At 45.1% G+C, this 12,876-nt stretch overlaps 1 protein-coding gene across 1 annotated transcript in view; it reads left to right on the forward strand.

The window, feature by feature from the left end:
• Positions 1 to 2,341: 2,341 nt before the first annotated feature.
• Positions 2,342 to 12,876, forward strand: part of plxnb3 (plexin B3) — a gene marked incomplete at both ends in the record, with an annotated part of 68,180 nt that continues 57,645 nt past the window's right edge. The window contains 2 exons of the mRNA XM_080732718.1: positions 2,342 to 2,478; positions 4,481 to 4,597. Coding sequence (XP_080588844.1) covers positions 2,342 to 2,478; positions 4,481 to 4,597 — 254 coding nt within the window. The remainder of the gene's footprint in view (positions 2,479 to 4,480; positions 4,598 to 12,876) is intronic.

Raw genomic sequence — 12,876 nt, forward strand, 5'->3', positions numbered from 1 at the left:
AATCTTGAATTAATGGTTGTGACGTACGAGGCATGCTACTGACCATAAGGGTTTATCTGGCCTCTGGAAATGTGCTTATTCAGCACCATGGAGAGAGGCGTGAATTGAAACCATAATTATGTACATCCAGTAGCCTACCGTATAACCTGTCCTACATACTGCATATGAAAACTGTGAAAATAAGATTCAACATTTTCCACCCTGTGTCATTTGCTGAAATTATGCTGGGCAAGTGCAGTGGGTGTGTTTTTAATATTCAAGCGAGTGCTTGAAAATCTTCTCCAAGTTGGGCCACATAAAGATGGCTCTGTAGAAAAATCATAATGTGCTGGAACGGACAGGAGTGAGCAGAATCTCTGCAAGATCAGAGTTTTAAAATAACTCCAGCGGTAATGAGTACGAGGATCAGAGACATGGTGGACACATAATATTCTTCTGATCATTATTGAACAACGACGTGAGGAGTAGAAGGAGGAGAAGAGACGATAAAAGGAGAAATATGTACTATATATCTGTGATAAAGATATATGATTTGATCATTCATGATGAAAAAATCACACCCAATGTGAAGTGAGCGGTGGTCGTGCTTGCATAACGTCTTCAGACTAGGATATAGGTCTAGGATGTAATTGGTGATGTAATACAGGCTACACACACACACATTGCTATGGCAAAACGCTGAGGAAAAAGTGGCTACAGACACACGCACAGCCACTCTATGGAGCGGTTTACCACCGCTCAAAAAATACCACAAAATCGTCCACAAAATTGACCCATATGGTATGTTTTATTGTTTGTTTGTGTGTGTGGGGCGTGCATGCACGCGCATGCGTGAGTGACCCGGCGCGTAGGTCAGCTGACAATGAATTATTGTTTATTCAGCTGAGCTCATTGACCTCTGATCACCGATCAATACAGACAGCGGGATCATTTATTTGCCTGCTACCAATGGCTCATTAATGCCACAGGAAGCAGCTCATTATCTGTAAGGTGGTCTCCAGGTGTGCGATCTCCCAGCAGACCTTGGGAGCAGATGGTTGGATGAGATGAATTATAAAAGACGTGTTTACTGTTTACTACTACCTACTATCTTACTCTCCTACACTGTCTTACTTATCCCTGTCTCAGCTTTCCTGCTATGTGAGTCCGCTACACTCTCAGCCATCTACTATCTGACTCTCCTACATGCTATTGCTAAGCTATCCTACACTATCAAACACTCCTACATTGTCTCAGTTATCATACTATCTGACTCTCCTACACTTTGCAAGTAAAGGCAGCTTCCGATTTTGATTGCTGGCATTTTTCGTACCAGTTGGATGAACAAACTCTTGTTCAATGAACAAAACGCTTCATAAACGTAATGTTGGTGTATGACATTCACTCGAAGATGCTGACTCTCACACTGTCTGAGCTATCCTAATATCTGATTTACACTGTCTAAGCTGTCCTACGACTATGTCTATCCTACACGTCTTCCAGTGTGCGTTGTATTAAGGGCCAATAATAAAGACAAGATGAGAGGAGGAGAAACAAAGGCTCAAGATGGAGAAGAGCATTTGAATGAGGATAAGAGGAGTTACAGTAGAGGAGGGGAAGTGTCAGTTAGCAGATTCTTAAACCTATGAAGGATTGTATTTTGAGATTAAAGTCAGGTTAACGTCTTCAGATTATCCATAACATAATCTCAGATTTAGATTCCCCAAGGCTTCCCCAATTGGCAGATGACATCATCTGCTGACTCAGGGCATTATTATCCTGCTTGCGTTAGCAACCGGTGACTTCATACAGCGTTATCCTGTGATGTCATCAGGAGGACACTAATTCCATTTTCAGTTAAAACACAACTGGCCATACAGGTATATGGAGGCCACATAATGCCCATTACCCATAAGAAGTCCTGTTAAATATGGGCTTAATATTGGTGACATCAGGGAACTCCATATATGGGAATAAAAGGGATTCTTTTAGTGTGACGTCACAGTGAAGCCAGAGTGTGATGTCGGAGCGGCAAACTCATTCTGTTAAGAGTGGTACCCCTGACATCACAGTGACGTCAGAGCGGCAAACTCATAGACAGAGATACTGTATACTGTATATACATACGGACAAGCTGTGACCGTTCACATACTAAACTTGCGACCTGCGGTATTGTTTGCGAAATATCCAATTAACTACTGACTTTACTACTATAGTCCTCCTCCACATGACTTTTCCTCCCACGCTCCTGATGCACGCACGTATTTTAATGACACCAAGTATTTAAACACTATTATGAACAATAGACATGATTAATGGCCTGTACAAAGGGGAGGTGACAGCTCCTTTATTGTTTTAATAAATGGACCCACGACAGCAATTGTTCTGCTCAACCTGGCGACTGCAGCAGCAGGTGTACCGCTACCACACGCTGGGCCCAAGAGTCATGCCATCGGTTCACGATGATGTGGAGGCGGTGGCTCAGGTGGTAGAGTGGTCGTCTGGGAACCAGGCGCTTCTCCTGGCACCGCGTCCTGGCTGCCGTGGCGTCGTGTCCTTGAGCAAGACACTGAAAAAACCCTGACTCCTCCCGACAGGCAGGTCGATGATGCCTTGCATGGTTGCATCTGACGTGGTCTGTCTGTGAATGTGTGTATGAATGGGTGAATAAGTGTGTGTGTGTGTGTGTGTGTGTGTGTGTGTGTGTGTGTGTGTGTGTGTGTGTGTGTGTGTGTGTGTGTGTGTGTGTGTGTGTGTGTGTGTGTGTGTGTGTGTGTGTGTGTGTGTGTGTGTGTGTGTGTGTGTGTGTTAGGGATGGGACGATACGTGATATTATCGTTTATCGTGATAAAAAAACACTCACGATAATTGTATCGTGGAGATTTAATTTATCGTGATATCGTCCTCCATCATGCACTGAGATCAATTCACCCTTTATTTGCCGAGCTGCATATCCGGTACCACTTAAACCCTCTATAATTGGTAAAAGGTACTTATAATATACGTACTTGATAGTCTTTTTTCCACTTTCTATCAGATGCCTTTGCCAAAAAATAGCTGATCTACAAGCTCACAATGCGTCACGTTGTGACGTGTTGTGACGCGTTGTGAGCTTGTAGATCGGCATTTTTTGGGCAAATGTTCCGCCCCCAGGATAACGTAATTTGATTATCGTGATAATATCGTAAATCACGATTTATTTTGACACAATAATCGTGATATGAAATGTTCATATCGTTGTGTGTGTGTGTGTGTGTGTGTGTCTGTGTGTGTGTTAATGAATGAATGTGATGTTTATTGGAAGACTAGAGAAGCATTTACCAGTGCAACTGGAACGCCGCTGAGTAGTGGCTGTGCTCCACGTCGTATCTGTTCCAGTCTTTGGAAAAGCAGCTCCACAGTCCAGGAAAATTTGCAACTGATTACCATGATTACCACTGCTATTAAAACACAGAGACAGAATACAGTTGCGATGGATTCTGGGTAAATACAGTTCAGATTCTGGATCCTTTCAATGTGTGTGTGTGTGTGTGTGTGTGTGTGTGTGTGTGTGTGTGTGTGTGTGTGTGTGTGTGTGCGCGCGCGCGCTCCCTCTCACACGCACACGCGAGCGAGACAGAGAGTGTGTGATGCCTCTTTCTGCCAGTAGCTAACAAACCAACTATTGTCAACTGTCCTCTCTCTCATTATATAACAGTTCTTTTCTTTTTATTAAACTTTTGGACTTGAACCCGCGATCTCAGCACGCTTTCCGTGCCACCCGCTCATCTGTCCATCTCCCTCTCTCCCCCTTTCTCTCCCCCCCCCTGTCCCCTGTCCCTCTCTCCAGAGTGTACCAATTAAACACACAATATTATTATTATTAATGCATTTTTTTAACAATACTGTATATTTATGTCATATTAGCATTAGTTTGAATGTGATCTGCATTATATTGGTGCAGTTATTATGAATTATTAATGTGTTTTTGGAGTTCATGTCCGTCTGTCTGTCTTGTCTGTCTTCTGTCTGACGGTTCATTTATTTCCACCTGCCACCCCCTACCTCTCTCTATCGCTTTCCCTCTCTCTCTCGCTCTCCACTCCCTCTCGTGCTCGCTCGCTCCATCATGCGCATTTCCTTCCAATTACTGTGCGTCACCTTTCACCCTTGGCCTCACTCAGACACACACACACACACACACACACACACACACACACACACACACACACACACACACACACACACACACACACACACACACACACACACACACACACCTCCCCCTCATTACTCTTTCGTTTGTCTCTGTTTCCTTCACGCTCTCTGTGTTCTCTGACAGCTCTTCTCTCCTCTTTGTTCTTGCTTTCCTAATTCTTTTCTCTCTTTCGACCCTCCTCATCCTCATCCCCCTCTACCTTTCTCCTCCACTCCTTCCCCGTCCTGCTCCTCGTCTCCCTCTACCTCCCTTCTCTCCCTCCTGTTCCCCCTTTCTACTCCTCCTCTCCCTCTTCTCCTCCAGTTCTCCTTCTCCTCCTCCCACGCCTCCTTCCTTTGCCTCCTTCTCCTTCACCTCCCTCTTCTCCTCCTTCTCGTTCTGCCGTTCTTCTCCTCCATCATTTACCTCCTCTTCTCCTCAGTTAACTCCCCAATTCTCTCTTTACCCGAGGAAACATCAGAACATCAGACAGAAAGCGGTATAAGCAGAGTTCAGAAGGAGGGAGAGACATTAAACAATTCTCTCTGTTCCTCCTAAATTCATCCCCCCATCCATCCATCCCTACACACAAACACACCCCTGCGGCTCAATTCACACATGGTAAAAACAGCCTGGGGTGTGGGCATGTGTGTGTGTGGTGTGTGAGCGTGTGTGTGTGTGTGTGTGTGGGTGTGTGAGCGTGCGTGTGTGTGATTAATATTGTATGAGGTTCCTGATGAGAAGTGGACAAACACTCCCAGCTGAGCTCACTGGTGTCCTAACGCATGCGTGCACGCGCGCACACACGCACGCGCGCACACACGCACGCACGCACGCACGCACACACACACATTGCCATCCCACTAATTCCCATGTTTCTTTATTTTGATGTATGATGATAAGTCATTTAAAATTCATTTAGCGTTTAGTTGCAACATGATGAGGCATATGTATAAGGAGGGGGAGAGAGGGAGAGAGAGAGAGAGAGAGAGTTACAAGAGATGTATATGAGAGAGAGAGAGAGAGAGAGAGAGAGAGAGATGGTAGAAAACCTTTGATCTTCTCTCTTTCTCTCTTCACGCCTCTAACCAGCGAATAATTAAATATTAAGTAACATGACTCTGCCTAGTTTTGGGTTGAGCTTGCATATGTGTGTGTGTGTGTGTGTGTGTGTGTGTGTGTGTGTGTGTGTGTGTGTGTGTGTGTGTGTGTGTGTGTGTGTGTGTGTGTGTGTGTGTGTGTGTGTGTGTGTGTGTGTGTGTGTGTGTGTGTGTGTGTGTGTGTGTGTGTGTGTGTGTGTGTCAAAGAGGGGAATCTCTCTACACGGTCCCCTAACCCGCCCCTCTCAATTCCCTCTGGACCACTCCTCTTTTTCGCTCTCTCTCCCTCTCTCTTCAGAACAATGTTCGTTCACTATAATGGGATTACAGCCAAGCGATACGGCTGCTGCCTCTCTCTCTCTCTCTTCCTCTTCCTCTTTCCTTCTCTTTTTTTTCTTTCTTTCTTTTCCTGACAAGTCTTCCGTTTGACAGCTGTCTGCCGGTGTGTCGTTTTATTTTGATTTTGGAGCAGGGGATTAGTCTTTGCATTGTCCTTTTTGTTGGCAGCATGAAAGGCAGAGCAGGAATCGTTTTCTGGGGAAAGTAAGTGTCTGTGTGCAATGGAAGTTTAATACACCCTCTGTCTGTCTGTCTCTGTCTCTAACTGTCTGTCTCTGTCTGTCTGTTAATTTCTTTACTCTGCATGTCTGTTCTCTCATCCTATCTGTCTATCTCTGACAGATGACTGCGTTAATGAACTGCTAAACAGACATCTGATTGTGTTACATGTTACTTTACAATCACTGTCAAGTGAGCGTGCGTGTGTGAGCGAGTGAGTGCGTTTGTGTGTGTGATGTGTGTTGTACATTGTCTTGTGTGTCTTACAATGTAAGTATGTAGTGTATTTGTGTTGTAAAACAAAGGTCTCCAGAGACATTTGGAAAGCGAGAGTTGATGGCCTCTGTCTGGATGGTTCCATGGTTGATAATTAGTGTTGCAAAAACTAATGGAATCTGCACATGACTTGGTTGAGGTGCTGCGTTGGAAAGTATCATGAAGAAAAAACGAATAAACCTGCACACTCATCTGCTCCAATGTAATTTAATGGCGTTTAATGGCGTCGTAAAATGACACTGGAACAGATGAGTGTGCGGATTTCTTCTTTATCTACATGATAATTAGTGGTGAACATCTTTGTATTGATGGTCTCTGTGTTGAAGATGAGTGCTTTTTGTTGGTCTCTGTTGATGCTGCTGTTATGGTTGACAGTTTCTCTATTAATTGTTTCCGTGTTGGTGGTTTCATTGTTTTCTGATAGCTGTCTGTGTTGCTACAGTATAATGTCTCTCGGAACTCCTCTTCTACAGTATGTCTTTGCTTCTTGGAGGCCAGAGAACTCTGGCCCTGGCAATGACCACACTGTGGGGGCGTGGTCATATCGGGAAAACCCTCAAACTACTGTACCGTGTTTTAAAGGTCAGAGGTCATGATGATTTGGGGTTCGCATTTCATATCAACAGTAAAGTGTTAGATTAGATTTCACTTAATTGGTTTCTGAGGGGAAATTCAACCGCATAATTAAGTAATAATACATGAGAGGTAGTGCTATACTACTGTACAATTACATACCAGCCCTGATATGCTGCGGTCGTAGGCACGCGGCTGAATGCCGCAGATCATCACAGCAGTGGCAATATCTTACGCCATAGCTCAAGCTTCAATGGATTAGTGTGATTACACCACAGTCGTTATAAGTTGTTCTAATTCACTTTTGGCCAGTAGCAAACTGATGCTGGTTAACATTGCATCTGACAGCTGGAGGCCGTTGCTAGGTTACAGCCTACATAACAGGTGTAATAAGGTAAACAAGGCGGAGTGGTAGGCTACCTGATGAGATCACATTGTTAAGGACCCCTTAGTTGAGAGAGAGATGAAGCAGGGACCTCCCACAACCTGTTAATAGATTCCATATAGTTTAATCTTTTGACAGCACAATCAACAGTGTATTTTGGAATCATGTCAAATTGTGTTTTCAAACATGACCTTTCACTATGTACTTAGTCTGCTCTTTTCCCCTCTACACCGAAGCTCTTTGCCCAAAATAGCCGATCTACTGTACAAGCTTGTGAGCTTGTAGATCTGCTATTTTTGGCTAAAGTTCTCAGAATATGGACGCTAGGGTTCAAGTGGTTAGTATAAAAAAGAAAAAAAAATATTTGGAGGACCCCCTGTAGTAACTCTGAGGACCGGTCCCGGACCCCCTGTTGAAGACCCCTGAACTAGCACCACCATTACGCCCCAATTCACACCAGCCAGCGCTGACGCTATAGTCCACAATGCTACATAAAATAAACGGGGCGCGTCCGAGGTTGTGAGTGACAGCTGTTACCACGTATCATTGTTGATGTCAATTAGCCGTATGGGAGGTAACACGAGGAGGGAAGCCGGACGGGGAGGGTGGTGTTACGGGGCTGGGGCGGCACCTGTCAGCAGGGAGTGTTGGGCCGGAAGAGTAGGACGGAGGCTTTACCTCTGTCCTCCCGATGGGGGCTCCTCACTGGCAGGTGTGTCAGTAGAGAATGCAACAGCAGTGACAATACACAAATGTGTGTGGGGAGGAATTAATTTTCAACTAGCAGCTGTAGATGGGAAAGGAATCGATATTGATCGAATCAATATTGGCCGACTGCATTACCTATTTAACAGCTAAATGCAATATGTTGTTTACGAGCAAGCTGCAAGAGACCTGCATTTTTACCACTTTGACCATTATTTTATACTTTAGCTATTCAAAAATAGCAGATATACAATCTCATAGCGTGGCACCGGGTTTGAGAACCACTGAGAAACATACAGTAGCCTACATACTGCATGTTTTTCAAGATGTAGAATTGGCCTTAGGTCTAAATGGGTTAATGATGTATTTTACCCTGCTGTATCTACAGTAACTGTAACTGTATCTTCAGCTGCTGTGCTGCCTTTGGGGACTGAATTTCCCTTGCGGAATCAATGAAATGTCTTACCTTATCTTATTTCCGTCCTGTTGGTGGAGCTCAGCTGCATGACTCCGCAACTGGTCCCTGCTCCCACAACACTGGGGACACATTGTTTATGTAATGTGTTTTAGATGCCTATCTATCTACGGCTGCTAGTTTAAAACTTTAATATTCGCTTACAGCGGTTTGTTTGTGTCCATTTCAAGTGGTGCTGTGGGTCACTAGACCTCTCCACGCTCAGCGATAGCCGCCTGTCAGGCTCTGCGCCTGTCTCGCTCATACAGTAGCACCACATCCCCAGAGCTGCATAATGACACTTTTGATCTTTATAATCTTAATAAATAAGCATAAACAAACTGCGCCACCAGGATAATGTTGGTTTGACTAAGATATTTGCAGAGAATGAAAAAAACATAGTGGAGTACTTAATGCGCTGCAGTACTTTCTCTGATGAAAGGGGAGAAAAATAGTGTGCTGGTGCAGGAGGTAGAGCAGCCGCTTGGGAGATGGAAGGATCCCAGTTCGATCCCTGGCTCCCCCTGGATTAGTGTCAAAATGTCCTTAAGCAAGACTCTGAACCCCTAATTGCTCACGATGAGCAGGTTGGTGCCTTGCATGGTTTCCTCCGCCATCGGTGTGTGAATATGTGCATGAACGGAGGAGTGCAATGCACATTGTAAAGCACTGCAGATAAAAGGCACTATTTAAATGCGCCATTTACCACTAGCGTCAAAGTTGAGGTTTTCTTGTGTTCATAGACGTTGCATTGAAACTCGCTTCTCAATCAGAATGTGCCAGCATTGTGCTGGCACGCTCAATTCACACCTGCTGGTGTGAATTGGGCATTAAGCCAAAGATACCACTTGCACACAACATAATTATCTCAAAGTATATTTGAATAGGACACTACAGTAGATGCATTGCCACCTTGGCTTTATTGTTGTTTGGGGTGGACATCTCTCACTGTAAAGGGAGGAGGAAACAATTGACAAAAATGAATGGATTATCAGGGTTCTGCTGACCAATTATTGTCCATCATGTCTAGTATGTCTCCCGTCTCCGTGTCCACCTGTGTCCTGTCTCTCTACACCCCCATGGCTTTCTCCCTTCTCCGTGTCCACCTGTGTCCTGTCTCTCTACACCCCCATGGCTTTTCCGCTAGCGCCACCTGTTCCAGTTGGGTGTAATGGACTGAGGGATGCGAAGTGCGAACAGTGCTTTGAATCTGTTCTGACAGTAGCTAATGCAGACATGTTGGCTTTATTAATGTTTGTTGTATTTCTTGTTTTAAACCAGATGTCAGAGGTTATTGCGCTGTGTGAAATGGCCCTCTCTCCCTCCCCTCCTGTCTCACTCTCCCTTCCTCTCTCTCTCTCTCTCACCCTCTGTCTCTCTCAAGCCGACCGAGCTCTGTCTCCTCTCCTCCGCCCTCTCTCTTGATCTTATCTTCTCCATCTCCTCTCCCTCTGTGTGTTAGCTACTTAACTAACTAGTTATCACTTCCCCCTCCGCTACTCATACGACAACGTACCCGTATAATCATACCCTAAGTGTGTCTGTGTGTTACAATACGCTGTATGCGTGTGTTTCATTCGGTTTCTCTTGTTGACATTGTGTAATTATAGTTCACACACTCCATCTAACATGTTCCCCCTCCTCTCTCTCTCTCTCTCGCGCTCTCTCTCTCCTGTCTGTTGTTGCCGTTTCCAGCCGTTTATTGTCCCCCACCCGTCTCCTTCAAAGCGTTTTAATCTCTTAAAAATGCTGCACTCGTAAACACACTGGGGAGTGTGGGTGTGCGTGCATGCAAGTCTGCTGTTCACATTCACGCTTATTAGCTACTTCAATAACAAAACTGCAGAGGGAGAGAGGGAGAAAGAGAGAGAGAGAGAGACGACACAAACTAGTAGTACTGTTGTGTAGGAGTAGTGCTATAGTAGTAGTAGTGTAGGGTGAAATGCTTGGAGGGAGGGCGAGTGCCAAAGTGGTGTCGTAGCAGTAGTATTGCTGTAGTGTACATTTATATAGCACCTTTATCCAAAGCAGCCATGTTTCTCAAAGTGGGGTCTGGAGGCCCAGGGGTCCTTGGGGAACCGATATCGAGAAGCAGGTTTTTTGTTTTTTTATATCAACGAATTTATACCAAAAAAAAGTGCAATAGATTTTACATAATGGACTAAATCCATTTGTTTGATTAACCACTTAACTTAAACTCACAATGCGGCACATCGCAGACGCGCTGTGAGCTTGATTGCTATTTTCACTATTGTTTTTCAAAATGATCGTTCATTAATCATAATTGAGAAATAATCGTGACGTGAAGAGGGGGTTCCTCGGCCAAATACATCTTAATTGACATGAATGCGTTTGGGAACCACTGCTTTGCAGAGAACATTCACACACACATTCCATCATCCTCATCAGTGATCCCTCATGCAGAGTTGAGTATGATTGTCCTCCTGGGGATCCTTATCATCACGATGCTGCCAATGCTGGAACCTCATACTTTCTTGCAATGTGGACATTGAAGTGCTGGAAGTGGGATGTGGAAGAGCCTTTTTTGTGCATGGTCAGTCACCCTCAAAAAGACTAGCTGCCTGGCAGGGACTGCCTTCATACAGACTTCATACCATTCTGTTAGGAACAAGGTCTTCCCAGTTAGAGCTGTCTGGACATTTCTGGAGGTCGATCCTGATGTTGTCTTTGAAGCGCTTTTTCTGAACTCCTCAAGTACACTGACTTTGCTGTCTGCTGTAGGTGGTCTATGTCTCTGCACCGTATAAGAGAGTGGGCTGGGCAGGATAACTGCCTTGTAGACCAGTCGCTTGGTCTTTGTCAGCAGGTCAGGGTTTTCAAACACCCTTCTAAGGAGCTTTGCCAAAGCCCCACTGGCACAGCAGATGCGATGTTGTACCTCACTGTTGTTCACACACACACATTCACACACCGATGGTGGAGGCAACCGTGCAAGGCACCAACCTGCTCGTCAGGAGCAGTTAGGTGTTCAGTGTCTCAAGGACACTTCGACACAATGCCAGGAGGAGCTGGGGATTGAGATTGAGTGGTCATTCCTTAGTACTGTGTAGTAGTACTGTAATAGTGCTACTGCTGTAGTAGTAGTAGTCCTAGTCCTGTAATAGTAGTAGTCCTGTCTGTGTAGTAGCAGTACTGTAGTAGAACTTGTCGCAAGTGGTCGCAAGTTACTATGAAAAGCTCCACTGGCTGTCCCTCCGTCACACTTTTGCCCCTACTCCCCTACCTTATCTCTGGCATCGTTGACCCTATCGATGCCAAACTTTGCTTACACGCTCCTTGGATGGCAAATCACAACCTCCGCCCCTGATTTCTCACATGGCCCTCTTCTAGCGCCACCATCAGGCCGATTTTTGGACAAAAACACATTTTTGGACACTGCTCCTACAGATGTTGGCCTAAAATCACGCAAAGCGGTATGCGGTATCTCTGAAGTCATGTCATCAACATGGATCAACATTTCCCATATTCCCTCCTGATTGGCTACGATTGCCTTCTAAAGTTTGTGTATGCGACGTGGCGGTCGCTTATCTCCCGATTAGGGAGTGTTATTGGTAAAAGTAGTACTAATAGTGTAGTAGAAGTGGTAGTATAGTAATAGTAGTACTATAGTGTAATAGAACTTCACAATAATAGTACTATAGTGTTGTAGAAGTGTAGTAGCATTTACTCCAGTGTGGTATTTTGTTCCTCAGAAGCTTCGGCATAATTGGACAACTCCATTGGATAATATATGCACACAAACACGTGTGTGTGTGTGTGTGTGTGTGTGTGTGTGTGTGTGTGAGAGAGAGAGAGATGACGGGTGTCAGGGGAAATATGTGAACAAGCAGGTGTGCATGTCATTGACAGAGAGAGAGAGAGAGAGAGAGAGAGAGAGAGAGAGAGAGAGAGAGAGAGAGAGAGAGAGAGAGAGAGAGAGAGTGGCTGTCAGGAGAAATGTGTGAACAAGCAGCAAGAGGTGATGGTCCTTAATGATATTAATGGTAATGATTGCATATGTGTGTGTGCGTGTGCGCACATTAGTGTGGTGTGTGTGTGTGTGTGTGTGTGTGTGTGTGTGTGTGTGTGTGTGTGTGTGTGTGTGTGTGCGCGCGCTCATACAGTATGTGCGCGTAAATGCGCGTGTGTGCGCAGGCACGCACACACACACACACACACACACACACACACACACACACACACACACACACACACACACACACACGTACAGTCTCTCTCACACATACATACTTGTACCCACACAGTCTCACACTATCTCTCTCTCTCTCTCTCTCTCTCTCTCTCTCTCTCTCTCCTCTCTCTCTCTCTCTCTCTCTCTCAGTGTGGGTCTGCTGGGGAATAAGAAAGCCTGGGTGTTACTAGTCACACACTGATACTCCCTCTCTGTGTTGTGGATATGAAAGGCAGATAGTTATTAATATTTCAACATTGTAATGATTAGTATTCCGACAGCCGAGTGAGCCAGCAGCTACACACAGACACACACATACACGCACGCACGCCACGCACGCACGCACGCACACACACACACACACACACACACACACACACACACACACACACACACACACACACACACACACACACACACACACACACACACACACACACACACACACGCACGCACATTTTATTACAATAATTTATG

The sequence above is a fragment of the Nannobrachium achirus genome (genome assembly GCF_963921795.1).
Source record: "Nannobrachium achirus genome assembly, chromosome: 9".
In the NCBI taxonomy this organism is placed as follows: domain Eukaryota; kingdom Metazoa; phylum Chordata; class Actinopteri; order Myctophiformes; family Myctophidae; genus Nannobrachium; species Nannobrachium achirus.